This window comes from Vigna angularis, chromosome 7 (assembly GCF_016808095.1).
Source record: "Vigna angularis cultivar LongXiaoDou No.4 chromosome 7, ASM1680809v1, whole genome shotgun sequence".
NCBI lineage: Eukaryota > Viridiplantae > Streptophyta > Magnoliopsida > Fabales > Fabaceae > Vigna > Vigna angularis.
Genome location: NC_068976.1, coordinates 18,863,174 through 18,890,476, shown reverse-complemented (window position 1 = coordinate 18,890,476; position 27,303 = coordinate 18,863,174). Strand labels below are relative to the sequence as shown.

The 27,303-nt window shown below is 33.0% G+C and overlaps 3 protein-coding genes across 3 annotated transcripts; 2 read left to right on the top strand and 1 right to left on the bottom strand.

Annotated features, from left to right (window-relative positions):
- Positions 1 to 5,813: 5,813 nt before the first annotated feature.
- On the top strand, positions 5,814 to 12,480 carry LOC108338338 (neutral ceramidase 1). The gene is made up of 10 exons (XM_017575146.2): positions 5,814 to 6,016; positions 6,201 to 6,609; positions 7,209 to 7,417; positions 8,192 to 8,536; positions 9,743 to 10,007; positions 10,104 to 10,371; positions 10,469 to 10,594; positions 10,999 to 11,062; positions 11,483 to 11,646; positions 11,814 to 12,480. The coding sequence occupies exons 2-10, from the start codon at positions 6,308 to 6,310 to the stop codon at positions 12,360 to 12,362; spliced, it is 2,292 nt and encodes a 763-aa protein (XP_017430635.1). The 5' UTR covers positions 5,814 to 6,016; positions 6,201 to 6,307; the 3' UTR covers positions 12,363 to 12,480.
- Positions 12,481 to 13,176: 696 nt separating this feature from the next.
- On the top strand, positions 13,177 to 23,099 carry LOC108338462 (cytosolic enolase 3). Its single transcript, XM_017575358.2, has 13 exons — positions 13,177 to 13,449; positions 13,543 to 13,697; positions 13,802 to 13,976; positions 14,652 to 14,723; positions 14,831 to 14,947; positions 15,306 to 15,386; positions 15,786 to 15,862; positions 16,958 to 17,061; positions 18,140 to 18,238; positions 18,337 to 18,422; positions 18,802 to 18,888; positions 21,456 to 21,653; positions 22,644 to 23,099. The coding sequence occupies exons 1-13, from the start codon at positions 13,345 to 13,347 to the stop codon at positions 22,707 to 22,709; spliced, it is 1,422 nt and encodes a 473-aa protein (XP_017430847.1). The 5' UTR covers positions 13,177 to 13,344; the 3' UTR covers positions 22,710 to 23,099.
- Positions 23,100 to 24,026: 927 nt separating this feature from the next.
- On the bottom strand, positions 24,027 to 25,496 carry LOC108337715 (proliferating cell nuclear antigen). Its single transcript, XM_017574289.2, has 4 exons — positions 25,016 to 25,496; positions 24,739 to 24,939; positions 24,544 to 24,641; positions 24,027 to 24,413 (listed from the first exon to the last, which is right to left on the bottom strand). The coding sequence occupies exons 1-4, from the start codon at positions 25,335 to 25,337 to the stop codon at positions 24,210 to 24,212; spliced, it is 825 nt and encodes a 274-aa protein (XP_017429778.1). The 5' UTR covers positions 25,338 to 25,496; the 3' UTR covers positions 24,027 to 24,209.
- Between the last annotated feature and the right edge of the window lie 1,807 nt (positions 25,497 to 27,303).

The window sequence follows — 27,303 nt, the reverse complement described above, 5'->3', positions numbered from 1 at the left end:
GCAAAAGTGCTTAAAAGTCACCTTTTTGGCCAATGGTGACCCCAGTTCACCTGACTAAGTATCTGTGTTGGACGTTCTGTACAAATTCCAATTTTCTCTCGGGTAATCGTTTACAGTGTCCTTGTAATCGATTACAGTGTCAAAAAAGGTGTAAACTTGATTTCTAAGGCATAATTTGAAAGGTCTTTGAGTATAGATTCCAACAAAACAAGAATCAACTCATTTGGAGTTCGGTGGAGAAAGTTATGAGCAAAAGAACAAGCAAAGGTCAAAGTTGGAAAAATATATGAAACGCTAACTTGAAAGAATAAACTGTACCAACTCAGATGTCCAAAAAATACAAATTAGTAGTCATTGGAAAGATTTTTGAGTCTAGTTTCTAATAAAAAAAGAATCACATCATTTGGAGGTCGGTGGGAAAAGTTATCACTAAAATAGCCAGCAAAGGTCAAAGTTGACAGCATGTTATCTCACCCAAGTTGCTCATCTCATAAACATTGTTTTTTTCCTCCATCATGGGGTGCCAAAACATCACTTCCCACCATTGAAACACCGGGACCAACCTAAGAAAAGTGCAAAAGTGCTTAAAAGTCACCTTTTTGGCCAATGGTGACCCCAGTTCACCTGACTGAGTACCTGTGTTGGACTTTCTGTACAAAATCCAGTTTTGTCTCGGGTAATCGTTTACAGGGATGCTGTAAACGATTACCAGACCCTTTTTTCAACACCCTCACTCATCCCTTGCAGAGCTTGCTCCTCCAACTGATCAGGGGTCACCCCACACTCCTTGGACTCACATCACATCACCAACCACCCTCTCCTACCACTGAAATTGTCCTTCAAATTAACTGGTTTTGACATTGGTCACCATGTTATCCAAAATGACCACTCAAACACCAACATCTTACAAACAAGCCTGCAACTTACGAGACAAAAAAAATGACCACATTCTGAAATCCACAAACTCACAACTCATAATAACAATGGTAGTGAATAAATAAAATATGAGACCAATTCAAACCAAAACTCAAATTTTATTTCATTGCACTAAATCGGATACATTAAACTTTGTTTTCTTAATCATTTTACAATGATTACAATTATCATTACTTTCCAAATAACATTTTCCATCAACTAAAATACACAGATCACTCATTTTTGATTCTAAGCACTACGATTCCGGTGTATGGAGTCCTAAGTGCTCTTCCCTTGTAACGCCTTCGTGATCCAACCCTAACATACGTCTTCAAAGGTTGTTCATTTTCGTCAATGTCAGTAGGGGATACAAAACCAGTGTTCACGGATGGTTCTGTACGAGGCACACTTTGTCCAACGTCATCTTTATTTTGCCTTCTTGCCTTCTCTTCAGCCAATTGTGCCTCCAAATTTGCAACCCTCCTTTTAAGTTCTTCAATTAGAAATTATTGTTCCTCTAAGGCACGCATAAAAGTTTCTCTGCGAATTCTTTTTTGTTTCTTCTTTCCTCTTGGTTTAGCATCCTTTCTCGTCTGTCAAGCGTTCGTTCAAAGTACATATATACTTTGTCGAAAAAGAGTGACGAACACTCAACTGCATAAACCAAAATAAATTCATCAAAACAACGAAACCCAATAACCCAAGAACCACAACACAAGGATACGAACCCCAAACCTTAACCCAAATCAAATAAGCATGCTACGACATGCCCAAACCGAATAACCAAGCTACGACATGGAATGGAAAACCACTTACCTTCGTCGGCGGACAATCGTCACCGGAACTTGCCATTCCGCACGATAACAGGAGACGAAACTGGCCGGAGACAACACCATGCAAATGGAACGAAGCGACACGAAACGCGACCTTCGACCTCTCAAGAGAACGGACCTTCATTTCCAATGGAATAGAGAAAGGGGTATTTTAGGATTTTCACTCAAAATAAGGGTTACGGTCATAGGTTTTAAAAAAAAAAAATTTAAACAAACCAATCAGGTGACGACACATGGCGTTGTCAAAATAGTGTTAAAAATTCGTTGTTGAAATATCGCGGTCCAATAAAAAATTAACACAAGCATCAACTTTTAGACTCGAATACGAAGATAAAACATAAGTAATTCATTACAAAATGGGTATTGAAAGAACTATACTCATTTTGTGTATATTAAAGTACTCGTCTAATAAAATTATTTAATATGTATATAAACAGTTACGTCTAATATATAATGCTATATTTATATAATTAATATATGAATAAAATTGTCTAATAAATATATTGACAAATTCTTTTAATATTGTTTGGTTTTGATAATACGTATGGGAACAATTGCATCAAGTATATATATATATTAGGTAACAAAATTTTAATTAGATTTATATAATTTTTTTTTTACATAATATTGTGTCAATCTGATTAGTGGGCTACTTCACTTGCATCGTTATGACAAAGAAGTAGTTTATTAATCATTTTTATTTTACATAAGAAAATATGATTTTAAATTTAAGTTTTTTGAATTATGGAAAATACTAACGCGATTATTTAAAGAATACAAGAGTAAATTACCTATGAATTTACACTATGAAAATGACATAGCATTAGTGAGTTGTACAATTTGTGCTTTAAATCAATGTTAAAAGTTAAAATGCTAAGAAATTTCATTGGTGGTACAAGATAGAGGAGGTGTCCCACCTTCTACAAGTAAACATACTAAATTTACAATATCAACTTATTATTATATTTACTATAAGATAACATAAAATAAGTTTAAGTGCTCACAGATTTAATTAATCGATCATTATATTGATACTGTTCTCTTATAAAATTAATTACTCAAAAACATAAATACATCAATTAATATATATATATATATATAAACATAATTATATATTAATCTAAGGATTAAATATATTTTTAGTATCTAAATTTTGATGTAAAGTTAGAATTTGTTAATTTTTCTAATTTTGATATAGTTGAATTTCTAAGTTTTATTTATATTATTATTTTATAGGAAAACACACACAGATATCTTCACAGTAATAAGATATTATCCGCTTTGGATCAAGCCTTCACAAATTTGTTTTTGGTACCACTCCAAAAAGCCTCTTAATAATGGAGATATGTTATGTGTATATCCCATGTTTATCTCTTATTTTATCCGATGTGAATTTTGTTTGTACCCAACATATTTTTTAAATATAACCTACCCAAAATCCATATGTCATGCAAGTTGTTTGTAGGAGTTTATCTCTTACGTACCCATTTTAACAATTATAAAAGATAATTTCTTTTTTAAACTTTTCCATGTAAATAAAGTTAAGTTGTGAATTAATAATATGCACATTTACATTGTATTAATTTGTCCTTATAAAACCGATAAAGTTCTTCAAATATTAAAAAGCCAAAAGAATAATTTTTAATTCGTTAAAAGTATTTATAAAATTATTTTTTCTTACAAATAAAAACTAATGTAATATATATTTTAAATACTAATCATTTTCTCAGAAAAAAAGTGAGTAAAATATCAATATAATTCACAAATTTTAATTACTTAACCTTATATGAAGAAAAAAAAATGCGCACACAATGTTGTTTTCCACAAGCTACTGATCTAACTTTTTTGCTATATTTAAAAACATTAATTAGTAGTAGCAACTAACAAATTTTAATATATCTATTACATGTCTCAATCACCAACATACTATAAAGATATCCATTCATCCATTTTTGAAGAAGAATGAATGTGAAAAGAGATGGTTTACTTGAAAAAACAAAAGCAGAATACACAGAAAAAGTTAATGGAATGGCCCATGACATGTTCCATGATCTTTCTTTATTGACTTCTAATGGAACATGCTTCCTATTTTGTTGGGTTCAATATGCGTTGTCTGAATGCCTTCACTTCTTTTATACTCATCTCTTCAAATCTTTTTCAAATATAATTATTATAACTAAGTCATAACATTAGCAAGACAATAAAAAAAAACACAATATAAGAATTTAACGTAAAAATAAATAAATAATATAAGAATTTAACGTCGTTTAATGTATGCTTAGGTCACATATCTTTATTTTGATATATTTTTTAAATTTTACAGAAAATTATTTATATAATTAGATAAAAAAACAACATTTCACGATACTAAGTGTAAAATTAAATTAAATTCCACCATACTAACCTTAAACACCTTCAAAATATTAATTATTTAACAAATACTTTTAATTAGTTATCTTAAATATATTAATCACTGTCATGTATTTTTCCATCACACACTTCGTTGATTCACATTCAGATTCAGACAGATGCATTTGTTAATGTGTAACCACAAGCATGTTGATTGATCTGGCAGACAATAATTTTTTTAGTACTCATTTAATTATTGTGTTATATAAGCTCAAACACCTAATTAAGTGATATACACAAACTTTAATTTATGAAATTATAGTGTGAATTCAAAACACAAATATTAGAAATAATAAGAACTTAAAATGTCCAATACATTGTTGGATAAGAAAATAAAATATTAGGCATTTTTCAACACTTTTTATTATTTTCTATTTTGTTAGAAAAAATATAAAAAATATAGTCAAACAAAATCATGATACTAATTCCACTGAGTTATTATTTTCATTCACACTGCTCAAATTATGAAAGTGGAAGTACTCAATTTCAAGATAGCTGAACACATGTCATCCACTTGAAATCTAGTTAGATCTATTTGTGTTCATACAAGGTGCCAAATTTATTAATATCTCACCCACTTTATTTAACCAATACATAAAAAATATATTTAACAATAACTAAAAAGTTCAATAATAAAAAAACAATGATGCTTTGATAAAAAAATTTGATAACATTTTAATATCATCTACGTGTCATTGACCAATCACATAATGACACGTAAATGATATTAAAATGCTGTCAAAAATATTATTATCCATAATAAAAACATAAATGCAGTTATATAATGTATTGAATTATTTTTGAAATTATGACATTTCTCTTTATCATGAAATTACTATATTTTTCTTTAAAATTAAGATAATTTCAACATGGCCCATTATCTTAAATAATAAAATAAGAATATTAAATTACAATGTGGTACTTATTAAATAAACACTTTCTTAAACATTAAATGTTTTCATACTTTAAAATTAAGTAGTTAATTTGTAAATTTTGTTTTCTAAAATCTAACCTTTTTTTTCTGATACACATTTACGTAAAATTTACGTTTCCTTTTTCATGTAAATGTAATGATGTTTTCTTTCAACATTCTCTAAACTAAAAATTGACGAGAGATGCTTTTTCTATTTTTGGAAGAGTTTAATATGCATGTATAATAGTTACATTTTTGGAATATAGTATTTGCAAAGATAATTAAACTTAACACATATAATTACATTAATTACATAACAGTTTAATGTTTGTATGACTCGTCCTTATTAAACTTAGCATCATAACACATGGAAATAAATGCTTTCACGTGGAAATCAATTTATGTGAATATATGATAAAATTTCACCGTTTACTTCACTTAAATTTTATATCTGAAAATATATTAGAGTAAGTTACACTCATCATTCTTATTTATTTTTTAATTTCCTCATATAATAATATTTTTAGAGACCCAGTAAATATTTCAACATTATATTAACAAATTTTTATACTTATGAAACAATAGAGATATTATATATTACGAGTAATTTAAAAAAATTAATGAAATATTATCTTAATTTACTTAATATATTACTAATAAAATTAATAAGTAAATTTTATTCTGTGATCCAACGACCAAGTGAAATTCACCTTAAATAGGATGTATTAGAAAGAGGAACCTTCACTCCAAAACCGTGTCAGTTCCCACGCACTCAACCAACCATTCTTATTTCGTTTCCTTTGGCTTCTTCTTTGGACTCTTCCTTTTCTCTCTTTCTCTCTCAATTTTGCTTTTCCCTATTCATTTTCTGGGGCTGCCTTTCTGCAATTACAGACAGCATAGATTACTTCAACATGGTCTCTTGATCGCGCTTTGCATTTGGGTGGTGAGAAACTAAATTACCTTCATTGCTTCTGTAATTTATATTGTTTGTACGTTGAAGCATAGTTATTATATATTCTGGCTTTGACTGATTGCGAGATTGAAAACGCTTGTTTTGGAAGTTTTTAAATTTCTATCTGTGTTTTTTTTTTCAATAACTGGAAGTCTGTTGGGTGTGATTTGTGCAGGGAAAAAGAGAAGAACTCGGAGAGCTTAAAAAATCGGTTTTGTTTTTGCTTTGCATTTGGGTGTCATCGAGTTCCTTCCCTTTCTCCTTTGAAAGGCATCTGCAACCATGCGAGTGTGGACCCTTTTGCTGCTGCTGCTGCTACTACTACTTAGGAGTGATGCCGTGCACTCCGATTCCGAGTACTTGATTGGTGTTGGAAGCTATGACATTACTGGTCCTGCAGCTGATGTCAATATGATGGGTTATGCTAACGCGGAGCAAATTGCATCTGGCGTTCACTTCAGGCTGCGGGCTAGAGCTTTTATTGTTGCTCAGCCTGAGGGTAACCGGGTAGTATTCGTGAACCTCGATGCTTGCATGGCTTCTCAACTTGTGGTCATCAAAGTGATTGAGAGGCTGAAAGCAAGGTATCAATAATGATTTCTTTAATCTCAAGAGATTACTATGATATTAACTTATAGAAATTATGGAAGATTGATTATAGGACATTTTCTTATAACCGCCAAACCAAACAAGCCACTGTGGCATGGCTTGACAAATAACTCAGGCTTGGATTTTGAGGGTTGTGGACCATCTGGGTGAGTAAATAGGTCACAAATGGCTGACCCACATTGGTAAGTCTGGCCATTTACTTTGTCTACTCACTCTAACACGCTAACAGTGGAGAGGCCCTAAGGCCTTAGGAGTCACAGGCCCCTCAGATCTTGAGGTCCGGTATTATACAGTTCTAGATCCTCCCCGCATGCAGCTAATGACCACTCACTCCACCTGCCAGAAAAAGAGGAGGTGAACCGTTGGAGGACACACTTGTTGAATAGGCATGACTGGCCCTGGTCACACCAAGTCATGGTTGTTTGAATCTCACCTGGTTTTCTTGAGTTCACATTGAGCTTTAGGACTCTCCTGCGAGTGTGTTCTCTAGCATGAATAACAGCTGATGTTCCTATTTAATTTTGTTTGATCCCTATCTTATGTGCCTGATCTTGCACTTTATTTTGTTTGACAGATATGGTGACCTTTACACTGAAAAGAATGTGGCTATCAGTGGAATTCACACTCATGCTGGTCCTGGGGGTTATCTCCAATATGTCGTGTACATTGTGACATCTCTTGGATTTGTTCGGCAGTCATTTGATGTCATTGTCGATGGCATTGTTAATAGTGTAGTCCAAGCCCATGAAAATCTCCGGCCAGGATCAATATTTGTCAATAAGGGTAAGGAAAAGACTCGTCATTCCTTCTCAGTCCTTTATCCCTTGGCTGCTTATAAAAAATGCAAGCACATGTGGATGAATTTTGCATCGTGTTAAAGCATGTCAGAAAAAAATTAAAAAATGCAGGAAGCAAGTTGGTTAGTTTTAGTTTTACATCCATGCTCAGTTGTCTGAGTCATCAGCATCAATTTCTATAAATTTCATATTCAAATTTTATTCTTTAGAGATGAAAAGATCAGGAAATTATAAAAACAAGTGGATAGTCACGTATTCACCATCAAAATCAGGTAATTTACAGACATGGTGCAAGGATCTTGCATTGCACTTCACTCGTGAGTGGGATACTTTTTGGGGTTGAGGGATAAGAAAAATCAATTTACTGTCCGTCCCTCTTTGCATTATCAACAAAGGCACCTTGAAAGAAACAAAGGTAGAGAAAATGAATGTAACAAGTTGCATAAGTAAAATAAAAAATGAGGTTCGAATAATAAGTGAGTTCTCTTGAATGAATAGCCAACAGTGACTACAATACCTATATTAATAAGTTTATTCCAAGAAATTTATAAGAATCATGAATGAGATTGGCTTTACCTTTTTCTTCCAGGCTGCTGCTTTTTACTAACATTTTTATCTGTATTAAGAATTTGTTAATCGTTATTTTGAAGCTATCAATGTATTTGTTAGCAAGTGTGACAAATGTTTAGCCTATTGTGTCATTTCTCCCCTCTCTTTGGTGATATCTCATGGTTTGAGATAAATTATCTCCAACTTGCAGGAGAGCTCTTAGATGCTGGTGTAAATCGCAGTCCCAGTGCTTATCTCAACAACCCTGAGGCAGAGAGAAGCAAATACAAGTACAATGTTGATAAAGAAATGACTTTGTTGAAGTTTGTTGATGATGAATGGGGTCCTTCGGGAAGTTTCAATTGGTTTGCTACTCATGGTACTTCAATGAGCCGAACAAACTCGTTAATTAGTGGGGATAATAAGGGTGCAGCTGCACGATTTATGGAAGACTGGTTTGAGCGAAAAGGGTCTGTAAGAATGGATTCTGTTGGATTTGAAAATGATGGAATCCCTCGAAGAATTTCAAACATAATTCCCAATGTTCATGATACATGTAAGTTTTTTTTCTTTTAGCTACAATGGATTCGCCAAGTAACTTCTCTTCCATTTAGTACATGCATTAAATAACTTCGGATTTTACAAGAGTATGCGATGGGAGTCCATTGTTCTAGCATGGAATGGTAGTTTGACCAAAGGACTCTCCCCTATTTTGTTAGAAACTGGATTACATAAAAATATCTTATCATATTTAAGAATATATTAGATTATTCTTTAACCTGTTTTTTGCATTATCTTTGAGGATTTGTACCATATTTCCTTATTTAATCATGATTTCTTTCTTAATTAGTTAAGGTTATGATCAGTATAAATAGAGGCTAGTGCTCTAGATTTTATGAACAAACAGAATGCATCAATACATTGTAATAAATCTCAGTTGGTATCAATTAAATATTCCGATTTCTTTTATCTCTATTTATCTATATATCTAAAATCCCATGGTTTCAACATGACAGTGTCCTCCCTGTGCCTCTGTGGCCAATTATTGCACTACTTCACTTTCAAGCTCCCTAAAATTAGGAGTTCTACTTAGTTTCATGATATTCTCCTTCATATTAAATGACTCTAGGCATGTCAACCTTCTGATATCCTCGAGGTGTTTTCGCTTCCTTCTTGCAAATTGAGCACTCTTCTTGCCACACTATTCATTCTGGCCGACTCTTCTCTGTCATATGCCCTGCACGGTGCATTTTAGTGGCATGTTTCTAGCAGTTTTCTGACACTCACATCCTCCTTCCTGTTGTTCTTGGTTATGTTCTTTGGCATGCCCCGATACCTGTTTCCCTTTGGGTTCCATTATCCTTTATTATGCATTTTTCTGGCACGTTTCAAGTAGTATCTGGCTACAGTTTTTTATCCCAGTTATTGTATCATCAGTCTGGTAGATCTGTCACTATTTCACAACCTTTTCGTCCATGTTTTCGTTTTGCTGATATCATTTCTGGTTAATCATGAACTTTTAGTGCTTCTAAGTTTTACAAGTCTTGTAATGAAGTCCTGATATCGGGGAGATGATGGGGTTGTCTATGTACTTTTATTTAGATTAAAATATCCTGATTGAGCAAACTTGTGATGAACCATACATGTCATACCTTTCTTTATATATGTGCCATAAATAGGTCATAAAAAGGTGGATATTTGATAACAATAGTAATTAATAAATGAATATGCTTCTAATCTCACTTAAAATTTATTGGTGCAGACCATAAATTACTGGAGATTGCAGCCTCATTCCAATCTCCTCCCGGTAAACCGGCAACCAAAGTTTCAAGTGTGGCTCGACGTGTGAGAGGTGTCCTTAGGCAGGTCGACAAGCCTAAATTTGTATCTGCATTTTGTCAATCAAACTGTGGAGATGTTAGTCCAAATGTGCTCGGAGCTTTTTGTATAGACACTAAATTACCTTGTGACTTCAATCATAGTACATGTGGAGGAAAGAATGAATTGTGTTATGGCCGAGGACCTGGGTAATTTTTTTTGGATGCTCAATGCTTCTTAATTTTTTACAAATTCCTAAGCTTTCATGATTTTTGCTAAAGTGCCCCGATAAATTGATGTGGCAGTTATCCAGACGAATTTGAAAGTACACGTATTATAGGAGAGAGACAGTTTAAAAAAGCAGTGGAGCTATTCAGTGGAGCATCTGAACAGATTAAAGGGAAGGTTGATTTTCGACATGCTTTCATAGATTTCTCTCAGCTTGAGGTAAATCTTTCTAAAGTTGGTGTTTCTGAGGTCGTAAAAACATGCCCTGCTGCAATGGGATTCGCATTTGCTGCTGGAACAACAGATGGACCTGGAGCTTTTGACTTTAAGCAAGGTGATGATCAGGTAACCTTCGTTAAGACCCTATAGCTTAACTATTATCCTAGCGTTGTATTATTAAATAATCTTAGAAGTCTGTATATTCTTCTTAATCACATGTCAGGGAAATCCTTTCTGGAAGCTGGTCCGCAACTTAATTAAAACACCAGGCAAGGAGCAAATGGACTGTCAACACCCAAAGCCCATTTTGCTTGATACCGGCGAAATGAAGCTACCATATGATTGGGCAGTAAGTTACTCATTGATACTGAATAACACGTCTTCTAATCTCCTAGCTCAGTTCAATTACTGTGTGATCTGAAATATAAAAAGACGGAGGATTGATGGTAATAGAGACTATTTCCGCAGATTATTTACTTTCCTCAGAGTTTTTTATAACTTCTCCTGGCACATTCACTATAATTTCTTTACTAAATTCAGTAAATCTGATTGAAAACTGATTTTATAGTATCACTCTTGTATCTAGAAGTCTTGTTTTTTCTTGATAAAGAAGTCCTGTTATGCATTTTCTCCATTTATTATGCCAAATGTTTTTCCAAGACCTGTATTTGACGTTCTTTGATGATATCTCTTTCTCATATCACAAGGCACTTTTACTCATCTGAACGTTGATTATCTCATGTTAAATTACAGCCTTCAATACTTCCAATCCAGATCCTCCGAGTTGGGCAGTTTGTTATTCTTAGTGTACCTGGAGGTATGAGCTTATAGTCACAATTTCTTATAATGTTATTGTTGGAATTTCTATCCTTTCCATTTTGAAACGTTCAAGTTTCAACTAGACACAGCCTTGGACAAATGAAAATATATTCATCTGGTTAATGAAAATCAAAACTAAGTTGTTGAACACCGCTGAACTGAAAAGAGAAAATTATGCACACGTTGAACTCCTATTGGCACCATGCTATTTTGATGATATGTATTCCAGCAATACTGGGTGCAATTCAAAGGATGGCTGCATCTTAGCTATTAAAACCTTGATACTATATTACATATATTCGATGTCTTTTTCTTCCATTGCAGATTGATATGTATTTGTATAGTGTTTGTGAATTGTTGTGAGCCTATGCATTTCTTTGAATTCTCATGCTTTTAGTAACTGTTTAAATTCTGACAGAATTCACAACAATGGCTGGGAGGCGACTTCGTGATGCAGTCAGAACAGTTCTAAGTGGCAACAAAGGCTTCGGTAGCAACATTCATGTTGTTATAGCGGGGTTGACCAATACTTATTCACAGTATGTGACTACTTACGAAGAGTACGAGATGCAGAGATATGAGGTCAGTTACACTTGTGAAAAGAGACATAAAGCATGGAACAAACATTTTTAGATTGCTGCAGCATCAGTAAAAGTTTATGCTTTTAGCTATGCAACTTATTATCAAATAACATATTTCATATTGACAAGAGATGTTCATCTTCATAACTTCAATTTTCATGTTACCAGGGTGCTTCCACACTGTACGGTCCACACACACTGAGTGCTTACATTCAGGAGTTTACAAAGCTTGCGCGTGCTCTCATCAGTGGTCAGCCTGTAGAACCAGGTCCTCAGCCCCCAGATCTCTTAGATAAGCAAATAAGCCTCTTAACTCCAGTTGTGATGGATGCAACTCCTATTGGTGTGAAGTTCGGGGATTGTAGTTCTGATGTTCCCAAGAACTCCACTTTTAAGCGAGGTGACATGGTGTCTGTCACTTTCTGGTCTGCATGCCCTCGTAATGACCTTATGACTGAAGGTACATTTTCCCTGGTGGAATTTCTCCAAGGAAAGACTACTTGGGTTTCTGCTTATGATGATGATGATTTTTGCTTGCGCTTCAAATGGTCAAGACCTTTCAAACTCAGTTCTCACAGTAAAGCCACCATAGAATGGAGAATCCCGCAGGATGCAACTCCTGGTATATACAGAATCAAACATTTTGGTGCTGCAAAAGGTTTATTGGGGTCAATTCGTCACTTTACAGGTTCATCTAGTGCATTTGTAGTTGCATAGCAAAGGGAGGGATACTATTTGATGATCATACATGTTCAATGGTCTGTATTCTATTAGAGAACTGAATTGCAGCACACTGCATTAAATCAAGGATGATTCCATCGGTTATTATTTCTTACGTACTATTCTCTATCTCCTTTCCTACACATTCTATAACTAACAAATTTCTTTATATATATATATATATTATTTGGAGGGAAGATATCATAGTAGTTATTATTAAGAAAAGAAGTTATTACAAGATTCCTTATCAACATAATCTTAGTCAAATTTTAAGACATTTCAATTGTGATATTTTTTTTACCATAGATAAAAAAAATTGAGTTCCATTTGATGCAGAGATTCACATAAACCATGATGACTTGTGGTTCTACAGTAAATAATAATTTTCATATTATAAAAAGTTATTTTTGTGAAAAATGATGCTTCTTTTTTGTGTTGTTAAAGATTTTTAGCATCAATTTTGACATCATCACAGTGCTACCTCTACTAAAACTAGACTTTAATTTCTAAACTTAGTGAGTTAAATTATTTTATACTGTTAAAAAAAAAAATAAAGGATACGTAAATATGACTTACAAAATATGTGAAAAGAATATACCTTAAAATAATTATTGTAAAATGAACTAAATAGCTATATGTATATATATCACAATTTGCTCTGTAGATTATTTGAATTGTAATTTTAGTGGAATAATTTGAAGTAGTTGAACTGTTATTTGGTTGGAATAAAGGAAATGAAGTATTTGTAAGAAAAAGGAAATGAAACATAGAAAGTAATTTATTTATTTATTTAACAGTACGACGACGTTTAGCACGAGTGGTATTCTAGTTTCTAGACCGGGAAGCTGCAGCAACTGTGTGGAATAGCGTTTTGCCAGCGGAAGAAGAGAGAAAGGGCGTGGGCACACACACTCACACTCATATATTCTGAGCTGAGTAAGATTTTAAACAGCAGCAGAAGAAGCAGGTGACTGTGGAAATGTCAGTGCAAGAGTACCTGGATAAGCACTTACTTTCCCGAAAACTCGAAGATGCCGTCAATGCCGCCGTTAGGGCCAAGACCTCCGATCCCGTTCTCTTCATCGTATCTCTCTGCCTCTCGTCTCTTTTCGTGTTTTTTCTTTCTCTCACTTCTCATCGGAATTTCTCACCATGCTTTTTTTCGCCGTGACCACAGTCGAATCACATGAAAAAAGCAGTGCAATCGGTGATAACAAAAGTCAAGGCCAGGCAGATCCTCGATAGTAGAGGGATTCCAACCGTCGAAGTCGACTTGTACACTAACAAAGGAATGTTTCGCGCTTCGGTTCCTAGCGGCAACTCCACCGGCATGTAAACCTTCTTACTCTTCCTTTTAGCCGCAATCGCTCTCACCGTTTCATTCATCGCTCTCGTTCAATTCATTGTCGGTTTTGTTGGTTCATGATTCCTTTCAGGTACGAAGCTGTCGAGCTACGGGATGGAGACAAAGGAGTGTATCTCGGGAATGGCGTGGCCAAAGCTGTTAAAAATATCAATGACAAAATAGCTGAGGCATTGGTCGGCATGGATCCCACGCTTCAGTCGCAGATTGATCAGGCCATGATAGACCTCGACAGAACTGAGAAGAAGGTTATTTAACGTTTCTGCGCTATGAAGTCATTGAATTGATTGTTAATATGCCATAGTACTTTTGTTTTCGTTCAATGCTTCTTCGATTATTTTACATTTCAAAATGAATTTTGCTACTAATTAGGTAAAATGCTATGAAAAGGTTGAATAATATTATCCTATGGTTTTCTGTCTTTCTCTAGTCAAGGATTTAGCTTTTCTTAGTTACGTTGATGAACACAACTCAGATCAGCAAACTCAATAGTTTCTGATTCTGTTTCACCAAAGGAATGTAAGTCTCTATAAGATTATTTGTTTCTGAAATGCTGTAAAATAGACGCTTTTGTGTCGGGTAGTCAGCTACAATCATAAAACATCGGCTGTTGGAAATATGATAAATTCATACATGATGTTATAGAAGCATAATTTGCTTTTCTCTTGGTTTGTGCGTTCTTAGTTTCCTTTTTGGTTTCAAATAGTTCAAATCCACGATATAATTTTCTCATGGTACTTTCTAGTGATTACCTTTCTTGTATATTCTTCTGGAGAGCTTGATGAAGGCAGTTCGTGTGACTGATTCTTATCATGCATTTGTTGTGGACAGAACTTATACATGCATTCTTGAATAATTTGTCTTAACGAGATAGGTCTCCCAATATTGTATTTTATCTTTTCTGTTCCTAATGTTATTTACAGGGGGAACTTGGAGCCAATGCTATATTAGCTGTGTCCATTGCTGCTTGTAGAGCTGGTGCGGCTGAAAAGGAGGTATAACTGTCAAATAATATTTGTATAAGTTCATTTAACTTTTCATCTGCAAATAAGTATATATGTTCAGTCATGATATCAAGAAAATAAAGGCAAAAACATACCAGGTATCACTTTACAAGCACATTGCCGACCTGTCTGGAAAAACCAACCCAACACTTCCTGTTCCCGCCTTCACTGTAATAAGTGGTGGAAAACACGCAGGGAGTAATCTGGCCATTCAGGTATAGTTTCTTTTGCAGTTTAGTTTCTTAGACATTCTCATTAGTGTTCTACCAGTCTTACCTCCATTAGGCTTGTGTTCCTTTCATCTAACAAAGTAATGAGTAGTGAATTTAAATGATAAACGAATATGGAAATATTACTTTATATGTCAAATCAATAGTAAAGTGACCCGGGGCTCATACATTTTCATTGTAACTAGCTTATACATTTTCATTGTAACCAACACAGATTTAATCATCTAGGGCATAACTTTGTCAATTTGTTGTGTTTTATTTTGCTCTTTATTTTCAGACCTTCTAAACAGACATAGTTTCCTATGTGATTTGGACCCTTTATTTCTTATATAATTCCTGGTAGGAAATCATGGTTCTCCCAATTGGAGCAAGCAAATTTGAGGAAGCACTGAGAATGGGTACTGAGACCTATCATCACTTAAAGGTGGTTTTGCTTGATTTCTTGTTTTATTTTTATTCTATCCTGTTGCTTTTACTTTCTGTGTTTAGCGATCTTTTTCTTTTAACTGCACTCATTAGTATGTTCCCGAGCTAGAAACATATCAACTTTAGCTGATGGCATTTGGTTGGATTGTTGTTTAGCAGGCTTACAACGATTTAGATCCCATTCTATTGCTACTAGTAGTACTACTATAGTTTTTACCTTTGGTTTTGCTCACAATTTGGTGGTATTTGGTCTTCATTGATTTAGCAACCCAATCTGCCATGTCCCATCCCATATGCATGTTTTTTCATCAATAGTGGATAAAAAAATATTAGTAGTCACTTGCGGATGTCATGTTTAAGCTGATGCATTTATTTATTGTTGATGACAAAAGGGCAGGCTGTCATTACAGAAAAATCTGGTGCACATAACTGTAATGTTGGTGAAGATGGTGGCTATGCTCCTAATATCTCCAGGCAAGCTTTTTATTTTATTGAATTATTTGATTTCAACAGCTTTTGAAAATTGTTCACGGTTAAATACAACAAAGCCTTTTTCCACTTTTTGGTCAGTTATGTGGATCACATGGCACCATAAACTTCTATGAAGTTCTTAACTGTTAAATGAATAGCATAAAATAGGGGAAACGTCTCCATTTTAGAAGGAAATAAAGAAAGCAAAAAGTATCTCCAAAAACTGCTGCATATAGTATTTTATCCAATATAATTTGACTTGTTCTACTGCTGTAATTTTAATTTCTCTAACTGTACATTGTCATTTGTTGGATACATTGATGTGATATCTCTATTCCTTATACATATGTGAAATCTGTGATAAACTTGTGATGAAAATAATTTGATTTTTATTTCCTCTTAAACTAGCATTTTCTTTTAGTCAACATATTTGAACTGCAACATGTTTTTAATAAAAGTTAGAGTGCTAAGGCATCATCACTATGTCGTTTTCCAAAATGCTGCATGTGATAATCACTATGTTTTCTTCTACATGGTAAATGTTGCTATGTTTTATGATTACCATTTGAATTTTAGGATCACTAAACCAGCTAGTTTACTATGTGTACAAATATTTTTAAACTCAGGTGAAATATAAACATATAACTTAGAATCTAAAGTGTGCAGATTTAAATAGAAAAAGAAGTGGTTTGAAGTTTCAAAAAATTATATGCAGAATTAATTCCGTAGAATTTCGACTGTAAATTTAAAATAAGTTGAGTGACAGGTCATTGTTGAAGAGAGAGTACATTAATATATTAAGTTACTTTCATGCGAGTGCACTCTAAAAATTAATATAAATGTGTGGGTTTTATTAATCTTATCTTACATGTTTTTTGTTATTAATGTTTTTTTCAGCTAACTATCTAGATCTTTAAGCAACTAAAGATTCAATGTCAAATTTGTATATTTTTTTAAACATCAAATCAATACATATTTATGAAACTTTCAACTGGCCAATCTCGTTATAGAAGTATTTCTCAACTCTAATAAGATTAATTTTAAAGGTCTTTTTATTTTATTTCTATTTTTTAGCTAACTGTATTTAAGTATCATCAGCTTTAGAGAAGCCCTGGATCTTGTCAAGGAGGCCATTAGCAGAACTGGTTATAATGACAAAATAAAGATAGCTCTTGATGTTTCTGCTACAAATTTTTGCATAGGTAAGCATAGGTTTCTATCATCTTTTACTTTTAGATTCTTTAGAAGATAGAATTTGGTGATACTTGCTTACTTGAATATTGCTTATTGTTATTATAATTTGACTGTTGCAGCAGTGCTTTGCTAACTGTTTTACTGTGTAGTTTACTTTCTAAGAGATGTAAAAATAACAATATTATCTGTAAATAATACTTCAATCATGGCTATAGTTCCAGTTAGGGATATGCCATTTTCAACTTGGATTCTGAATCTTGTTATACAGGTATTACATGACCTGGTATGTGATAATTGTTATTTATTTGGAGAGGAGGGGGAGTTACAGGGTAACCACTTTTAATTTATTCAATTTAGAGAAATAAATAAGGGTTCGACAGAGTAAGAGGTAGACAGACTTTAAAAGTGCTATGGGATGCCCATGGGTGATTGTTATGAATTTCTATCTCAAGAGTCTGTTATTGAATTTTTTTGTCATGCTTGATCATGCTAATGTTTTATTGTTAACTAGTACTTTAGCCTGTTTCAATGCATAGGATGAATGGTTATTTTATACAACTAAATTTACAATAAATAAATATTTTTTATAAAATTTATATTATAATAATTAAATTTCATAACAAATAAATACTTTTAAACATAAAAATTATATCTTATATTTTTTTTATAAGCAATTTATATTATGATACAGGGTTATTTTAACTATTGATAATTTATTTTTAAAAACATTGAAATTTAATTTAGAAATAAATTTGAAAAATATAAATACTGTTAAAAGATATCGTTAACCTCTCTGGTTGAAGAATAGTTCGTAAAAATACTCTTATTTAAGATAACTATTCTATTTTATATATAGAGGATATTAATACTATGCTTGATAGTTAATTTATGAACATAGCTACTGCAAAATGTTACCGTATGTCACTATTGACTGTTTTCATCTTTTTCTAATGCTAACGCCTTTTTCTGTCATGCAACCTTGCTCACCTCTGTTAAAACCCCCTTCTACTTTTTGGGCTCCTTTTACCTTTGAATAAATTTGACCAGGTTATCCCGTTATTTATATATGCTTTTTTCCTGTTATAGGTAAAAGATATGATCTAGATTTTCAATCTCCTCAAAAATCTGGACAGAATTTTAAATCAGCGGAGGATATGATAGAGTTGTACAAGGAACTATGCTCGGGTATACCAATTTATCTTAAGATTTGCCTAACGGGAATGTTATAATTTATTCAGCATGTGCGTTGTGTTTATTTTGGATTTTTCTTTTTGAATTTGTAGAATACCCTATTGTGTCAATTGAAGATCCATTTGACAAGGAAGATTGGGAACATATCAAGTATATCTCAAATCTTGGGATTTGTCAGGTATTAATTTTTTAATCAATTAATATTTTGTTTGAGTTAATATCAATTCATTCTCTGTACTGGTTACTTTGTGCAGCAAAGACTGTGCTATGCAATAGGCTTTACCATTTTGGAGTTTGCACAATATTTTAAATAATAACAATGTACATTTTTAATAAAAAATAATAACAAACTGATTGTTAGTGTATGAATGCCGTATTGACTTGTTAGCAGGCTATGTGGGCAAGGGAGGAATAAAAAATTTCATATAAGATTGTTGTCTTTTGCCTCAATATCAGGATTGAGCATTAGATAGGTTATTTGCATATTGCGACTGAGATGTTTAGTTTATAGAAACTGGCTTTTGATTGTGTAGTTTTTTCTTTATATGGTTCTGCAGATAGTTGGGGATGATCTCTTGATGTCAAATGCAAAACGCATTGAGAAAGCAATAACTGAGTCTGCTTGTAATGCCCTCCTACTTAAGGTAACTTTTGTGACTTCAATAACTTTGAAGTATTTTGTTTTGCCTGATGAAAAGTTAATCTAAAACACACACACACACACACATATATATATACATATGATGTTTTTGTTTTTAAATATTAAATACTAAACACCATTGTTTATTGAATGGAAGCAATCCTGTTTCAGAATTAAGTTCATATCCACATATATTGGAAAAAGTTGATTCTCAAGAAAAAACAAGTTCATAAATTGCTAAGCTAGGTCATGTAAAAAGAAGAGAAATGTAAACTCAGTTTGCCCGTAATTTTGAGTTGCATAATTCCCTGGTTAAGCATTTCATCAACTAGATTATCCACTGTCTTTTTGAATAATGGAGTACCTAAGGTCTCAGGTTGAAAGGGATGGAACCTTCCTCTAAAGGAATTCTATAATCAAGTCTAATTCTACAAGGTAGTTGGTTTGTTTACAATTCAAATATGTCCCTGAATTCTGTGATGCAATCATCTATCTCAACTGGTGAATTGAGAATTTCTGCATTAGTAGAGTTCAGCCAGCATGTAGGAACTTCAAAAGAATTGGCAGACGTGTTCAAATATAAAATCACAATTGGGCCCCTTGCTGGATTGTGTCAGTAAAGGTTTTATTATTAATCATCTTTTTGCTTGAAGGGTTGGCTTCCCTCAAAACAAACCGTTTTCCTTCAACAGTAAATTCCATTTGCAGCTTCTTAAATCTCATATGATTGGACCTAAGTTGGACGGCCATTGAAATCTTTGAACCAAATCACTACAAAAGGTAATACCATCGCAGCAGAAGTGTATTTGTATTGTTGTAGTTGCCAAGGAAAATCTCTACAGATATTTTGAGCATCTAATCAAGTCCCATCAGTAACGGTAATTGAAAGGGGTGTAATAGATTCCAATTTTGCACCCTAATTTCTTAACAAGATCCAGGTCTAAGAAGTTATGCATACTGCTTCTACTGTTAATTAAAATTTGCCTAACTTGTTATAAAGACCACTTAAACTCAGTTTAATAATTAGGTCTTCCAGACAAAGCATTGATGGACAAATGAGATTTGTCCACATTAGTAGTGGTCACAGTTGCCACTCCATTTCTTTCTATTTGCTCTATCTCTTCATCCTTTGGTTCTTTATCATCCATTTCCATCAACAGCATCTGAGATTTATGTTTTAGTTAGTGACCTGGTGTACATGGCTCGTCAGAAAACATACATAAGGTTCTTGTCTCCTAGGAGTCTTACCAATCAGAGGTTTAGTTGTATGTGTTTGATACGTTTGAGTACCCCCACTGTTAGATTTGTTGACTTCTATGAGCATTTGGGTGGCTACTAAACCTATTATCAGTCAGGTTCTACATTGAGGCCTCATGCAATTTCGCTAAATTGGCAGCATGTGCAATTGAAGTAGGACTAAACATTATTCATTGAATGTTATGCTCTAATCCAGCCATACAAATCTCAAGGAATGTCGTAGGGGCAGTGTCACCTGGGTCAAGCTTAATTCTAAGTCATCAATCTTGAACTTTGCCATTTTTCTTCACTTGTGTCAAAGAAGAAAGAGAATCGTCATTTGCATATACAAAGCGCATGTACTGTCAGATATATAAAAGGGCCAATTGGGGTAAACATTGAATTTCGATCTCATAATTGAGATGCCATTGTAAAACACTGTCCCCTAAGTGAATGGAAGCCAATTTCACCTTGGATTCAGGAAGAGTTTTCTCCAGAAAAATAAATTGCTTACGCTGGTATAGCCATTCCTTAACTCGCAAGCCAACAAAAATAAATTTCAGTCTTTGAAATCCTTGTTGAATAATAGTTTTGTGCAGGAGTTGGTTGTTTCTGGGTAAAGCCTATGGGCTCACACAGTTCATCATGAATTCCTGTTGGGGCATGCTAGGTTAGGAGTTGAGAAAACCTTTTTGTTGAGAGAGGTTAGCTTAGCTTTATTACTGAACAGAGTGGTTACTCGATCTAGGGTTACTTGATCCAGTTTCTCTTGCATTTCTGCATTGGATCTCATTAATCTTCTTTGTCAAAGAACGTTCCACCTCTTGAATACTAAGCTGACACTGATTGAGATATAGAGAGAACCCAATGGACAGGGGAACTAAAAGTTTGGAATAATTCCCAGTGTTCAAGGGTAAGCATAGCGGAAATTATGAGATTGTAGTGGAGATAAAATATTTTGGTGGTAATCTGTCCCTTCCAAAACGCCACCAACACCATAAGCAGTGGACAGCTACAAAACGCACACAGGTAGAAAAAGAAAAAGCTGTAACTGACTTCTATACTGCCCTATTTTAGTGATTGTGCATTGTCATATCAGCAAATCACAATAGATGAAATAAACCCCAAATAAAAAAAGAGTTAACCTATAAATCGAAATAAAAAAATTAAGGTGCAAGCATTTGTTAGTAATACCATATAAATGCCTGTAACATTGTCCGTGTACTTTTTCTATAAATCATTTGGGAGAGGTTATCAATTCTCCTCTGCACTTTTCCTTCTATTTTCTTGAAGAAAATAAATATTGAAATGTGATGATTTACTGTTGTAACCTAGGTCAACCAAGTTGGAACTGTTACAGAGGTCATTGACGTGGTGAAGCAGGCAAAGGAAGCACATTGGGGAGTGGTAACCTCCCATAGATGTGGCGAAACCATAGACTCTTTCATAGCTGATTTATCTGTTGGCCTTGCTTCAGGTGTGATTAAGTCAGGTGCTCCTTGCAGAGGAGAGCGGCTAGAAAAGTACAACCAGGTGTCTTTCTGATTCTTATGCTGATGATTTTACTGCACTATTGTCATGCTTCCAGATTATTAATCTACATCTACTAATTACATTCCGTCAACTCACCAGTTTATTGAAAGGTGTGTGTTTTCTTTGTGGTGGAATATTCTCGATATCAGTAGTGTCCAACTGGTGGTTTTATAACCTGTAAATTTTGTTCAATGCTGGTTGTCAAGATGGTAATTTGCTCTGTTTATTTTTGCAATAGCAGTAATACCTGTAAATGTTATTCCTCGAGGCTCCTCATTCAATGTGTCTTGATGGTCAAATTTGTGGCATTTGTGGCATTTGTGGATGGTTCTTTATGATAAATTGCATGTTAAAAGTAATCTTATGCAGGCTTGCTTTGCCCCATATAGACTTCATTCAACCATGATATATTACTTTCTCCATAAATATATATTTTGCTGGAAGTTTTGGCATAACTTCACCTTGAAATCTTTTTCTGAACGCAATTTCTACACTTCTTTTAAATAGTAAACAGTTTCGAGTTTTATAAGATTTTAACTACAAGAAACATTGGGATTACCTGAGGTCCTTTTGTTTTCCTTAGAATCTTGACGTTGCCTGTTTCGTTGGTAACTAAGAATTTTCAGTTAGTTTCTTTTTTATTTTTATTTTGAAAGGGATTCAAATTTCATCTTACGTCTAAGGAAATGTTTAATTTGTTTTGTTTAAATTTCTCTTAAAAGGAAAAAGTAGGTCATTAAATATCACAGAAGCTTTTAATTAAAAATAGCCTTTTGAATTGAGAAACTGCACAAAATGTTGAACTTGTGTAGCTTATTGAAGGTGCTTCTACTTATAAAAGGAGAAGCCAAGAAAAAAATTTGACCAAACTTAACTTATTTCTGGCTCTCGTGTAGAGATGAGTTCATATCTTGTAAGTATTGTTGATTGTTCTGGTAAAGTGTAACAAAGAATAAAAACATAACATTTGCTATTTGAATTTTGATGCAGTTACTTCGGATTGAGGAGGAGCTCGGAGAACAGGCAGTTTATGCTGGTGAAGATTGGAGGCAATGAGACAGATCAATTTCTTCAGATTGGTCTGAGATATGATTTTCTTCTTTAAGTTTGATGTGTGGTTGAAGTTCATCACTGTACCATATTCAACAACTGCTGATGTTCTATTGCCATAACTGTTCCTTCACCACCACTTTGTGTCATTGGGATTTTAGAGAATGTTTACCAGCATTACCGATCTGTACGAGATAGTGCGGCCTGTTTATTTGTCTATTTGTTATAGGGAGAGAAACTTATACAAATCCAATGCGGAAGGTAAAATTGATCTGGGCAACTGATATTGATAGTAGTTTTCCAATTCTGCACATTGCTTATGTTCCAGATACCATCTTTTGCAGACCTGACCACCGATTGACTTATCAGTTATAAATCTACCTTTATTTCATTCTATACATTCTAGTTCCTTTATAACGTATAAATTGTTATGATAATCTATATGGAGAACATATTTGGTTTTCTAGCATTAATATTTTTCTTTTCCTCCCAATATTTGCTAGACATTTTATAATCCTTTTCAATAGTAAGGGTCTGGTACATCTGTTCTCTTTTGGCATAACCTGGTGAAGAGAGCAATCGTTTATCAATACTGTGAACCAATTATTTCCTTTGAAATAACTAACTACCAAACTTCCTTTTGCATTTACTTTCGTCACTGCAGGGGAGGTTCACTATTCTACAATTCAAATACTTTCTTTACTTTTCTGTAAGTTTCTGTCTTAACAATATACACCTTTGCAGTTTAACTCTGGCTGGTTAAGTGGAAGAGCAAACTTATAAACCATAGCGATAAGTGCTTCACATAAAGACTCGGCAAAAATCGATTGTCTTACTACTAAACTCTTTTATTGTGACTTTAGTAATCGGAACTCTTGAAACAATGAAGTCTAAAAACACAAAATGCGGCAATCTTTCTTTTTTAACCAATTTTCTTTAAACAATTAACCAATTTTCTTTAAACGATTAGTTATCATCGTTCTAATAATTTAATTTATCCTTAAACTTCTTTCAAAACAATTAGAAATAATTTAATGTAATTTAGAATAGTTTGGTTTAAAGAATCTAATAATTTAATTTTTTATCCTTAAACTTCTATAATCTTTATTTTTTTTTTCGTTCCCACGTTTCCTACAGCAAATGACAACAGAACACAGCAGTCTTGACATCAAAGCTTTTTAATCACGTTACATTCATTAATTGTGGCAAATCTGTTCGGATCATTTTTTATTTTGAAAAGGAGTGATAATAGATCTATTATCCGTTTTGAAAGTTATAGTTCATAACCACAAAATAAAGTGAAAGGGAAGAAAACCACAAACATCCACAAAACAAATACTGAATTCCAAATTATTAGCTCAAACATATCAAACTTATCTTAAAGAAGATCTAAGAAATCCTTCAACAGAATCTAAAATCTCATCAGATAACAAATCCTACAATCGAATTTAAATGTCCCATCAGAACACCTACTCTTGATGTGTCTTCCCCTGAACCTCGTCCTGTTTAGAGTTCTTTGCTAGGATGCAAATAAAAGCGAGCATAACCAGTCTGGGCAATTTTGTACTCAAACACAGAAGGCATCTCTCTTAAGAAATTGATAGTGACTCTATCAGACAACGACGCTGCTTTTGTGACAGAATTTATCAACTTCAATGAAAATTTCACGCGCACAGGCTCATTCATCTCTATCACAACTGATTCCTCAGGCTGTATATGCATGGCATAAACCCATCAGTCTGCAGTTTAAATTTCTGAATTCTATCCATACCCACATCAAGAATCTAATGTTGATCACTATAAGCATGCATTCAACATAAGAAGGCCATAAAGATGTTACCTTTTGGACATCAAATTTCTGACTGCACGTCACAATTGAAGTCCCAAGTTCCCCTTTGGTTTTAAACTTGATTGCTTCCTCAGTAACCTTTATGGTAACTACAATTAATACGAAACACAGACACAACAAATTTAATTGCAAAGAGAAAGAAGCAGCAAGAATCATTACAAAACATGAAAAAAAAAAAGAAAAAACCTAAGACAGAACCACTGTCCCCAATATCAGCAAGTTCACTGCAAATTCTTTGAAACACAAGAGAAGGCATCTTTAGAGTGGCAAGATTCTCCGTCTCAAGAATGGAATGGTGCTCCACCTCAGGGATATGCAACGGATGCAGCAGCCACTCTTTGTCTATACTTATCTCTTTCATCCTAAACTCAGATGTCTTATCATGCCCTTCAATACACCAATGTTTAAAAAAGCATCAATTTTGAAAGTGGAAGAGAGAGAATGAGAGAGATAAGAAACTTACTTGGGTTTTGGAAGACCAAGGAGACACCTTCTGGTTCGGGACACTCTTCTACGGTGATGATGTCATCTTCGGAACTTACATGAAAGATCCGGGACATGCAGTGGAGGTCTACGATCATGGAGACGGTGCAGACACCGTGGTAGCTGTCGAAAGCATCAGCGGGGAGGACGACGGCTACTATTGCTCCCAATGAGGGATTGGTGGCTTTCAGGGAGAAGCCAACAGTGGAGAAAACCAAGTTGGCTCCCTCAGCTGCCACATCCTTTGTGGCCTCTACCACCTTCTTCAGAATTGAACCTTGTAGCACACAAGCTCTCACCATCTTTCTACTGCTTTTCTCTCTCTCTTTCTTTCTTGTTTCTCTTTTCTATCTATCACCAACCACCAACAAGCAACACAAAAGACTAGCAAAGAAAAGGAATGCTAATGACAATGGTATGATACAAAACGATCCAAGATTTTAAAAAGATTATATTTTGAGTCCTTGGCCGTTTTGTTAGTTTATTTAGTTGATTCCGTTGCCGCGGTTTTTTTTTTTTTTTAATTTGTTGACCTAATTGTATTTGTACTAATTATCAATCATTTTAATCTTATTAGGTTCTTGATTCTTCTAACTTAAAAGTATAACTTAAAAGTATAAATTGTTTGATAGTTTTGCTTAGTTAACTTAAATGCACTTACAAGATGCAATATCATAAAATCAAAAGATATAATTCAACACAGAATTAATACTGTTGTATAAATTACTAGATCACATGTTAACAGTACATGATCATATGTGTACATATAAAACTGGTTAAATGAAAGTTACCAAATAATGAAAGTACTACCTTTTTGTCTTAATTATATAAGAGATAAATATTTAATTAATACATATAAATAACAATAATTTAGTTAAGTTGGAAACAATATCCTAAATTTAAATTTTGTTTTGGAAATATTTATAAAATTAAATAATTTAACCTATAGACAATATTTAACATATTTGTTTGAATCTTAAAAAATTAAGCATGAAGAAAACAAAGGATATTGGTAATAGTATATTTATTTTATTAATGTAATGCCTAATTTATTGAGAATACATCACTACTAAAACATTATACAATTCATTACATAAAAAATAATGACAAAATAAATAATCCCTTTGAAATAACTCCAAACTTAGTTGTTACTTCATTATAATTTTTTTAACACGCACTTCCTTAAATTCATAAGTAAATATCAATTTAAAAAGGTTACTTTTTACACTAAGACTTTAAAATTTTAAATGGCCATAAATTTATTTGACCGTAAAACAAAATATTTGAAGGAATTTAGTGTTTATTTTTTTAATATATTGATAAAAAAAAAGTGTACAGCACTTATTATTGTGTGGATTTACAATCAACCCTTATATAAAAGAAGTGTGGTGAGAGGTTACTTATAAGAAGTTGAGGATTTAATCAAATAGTATTAGATAAAATATAATTAAATATTGTAAAGTTAGTTATTTTTGTTTTCTTTTGAGTTATTATTAAGTTTGCTATCATATATAGTTTTTTCTCTTCCGTAAACAATATACATTGATGAAATATCTTAAAAAGTTTATCTCAAATAATTTTTTTAAGTTTATTATCATTATTATAAAAATAGTTTTTGATGTATGTTATTTTTGAGTTTTACATCTTAGTTGGAAACATTAAATTGATAGTATTGAAGATAGATGTTTAAGAATGTTGATTATGTGAAAATATGACGTCTCTTATCACCTATCTTCGTTTAATTAGTGTCATTTCTAACTAAAAGTGAACATTATTTAAAAGTGAACAATATTTGATATTTGTTAGTAAATTAACATACATTAAATGTTGTTTTTTCTTTCAAATACTTTTTTACATTTTTAATTTATTCTAACATAAAAAATAGGAAATATTTCAACAAAGTTCAATTTTTTTAACACATATTATATATCAAAACTAAAGTTATTAACATAAAATGTAACTACTAACATTAAAATTATCAAAACTAAAACTATTAAAACAAAACTAAAACTTTAATAATAAAAAACTTATCTTACATAGTTTTCATGCAAAATATCGTGAATCAAACTTCATAGTTTAAGTAGACACATTGTTTACTTTTGTTTTATTTTTTTTATTGAGTCATATGGTATAGGTGATAAAGTTTTGAACTACTGAAAAAATAACACTATTTGATTATGTATGAATATTAATGATTAAAGTTTGATGTGATTAAAGAGTGTAGGAAAATGGTTTTTATATTAGATTTTTTAATGTTTTAAATCCTAT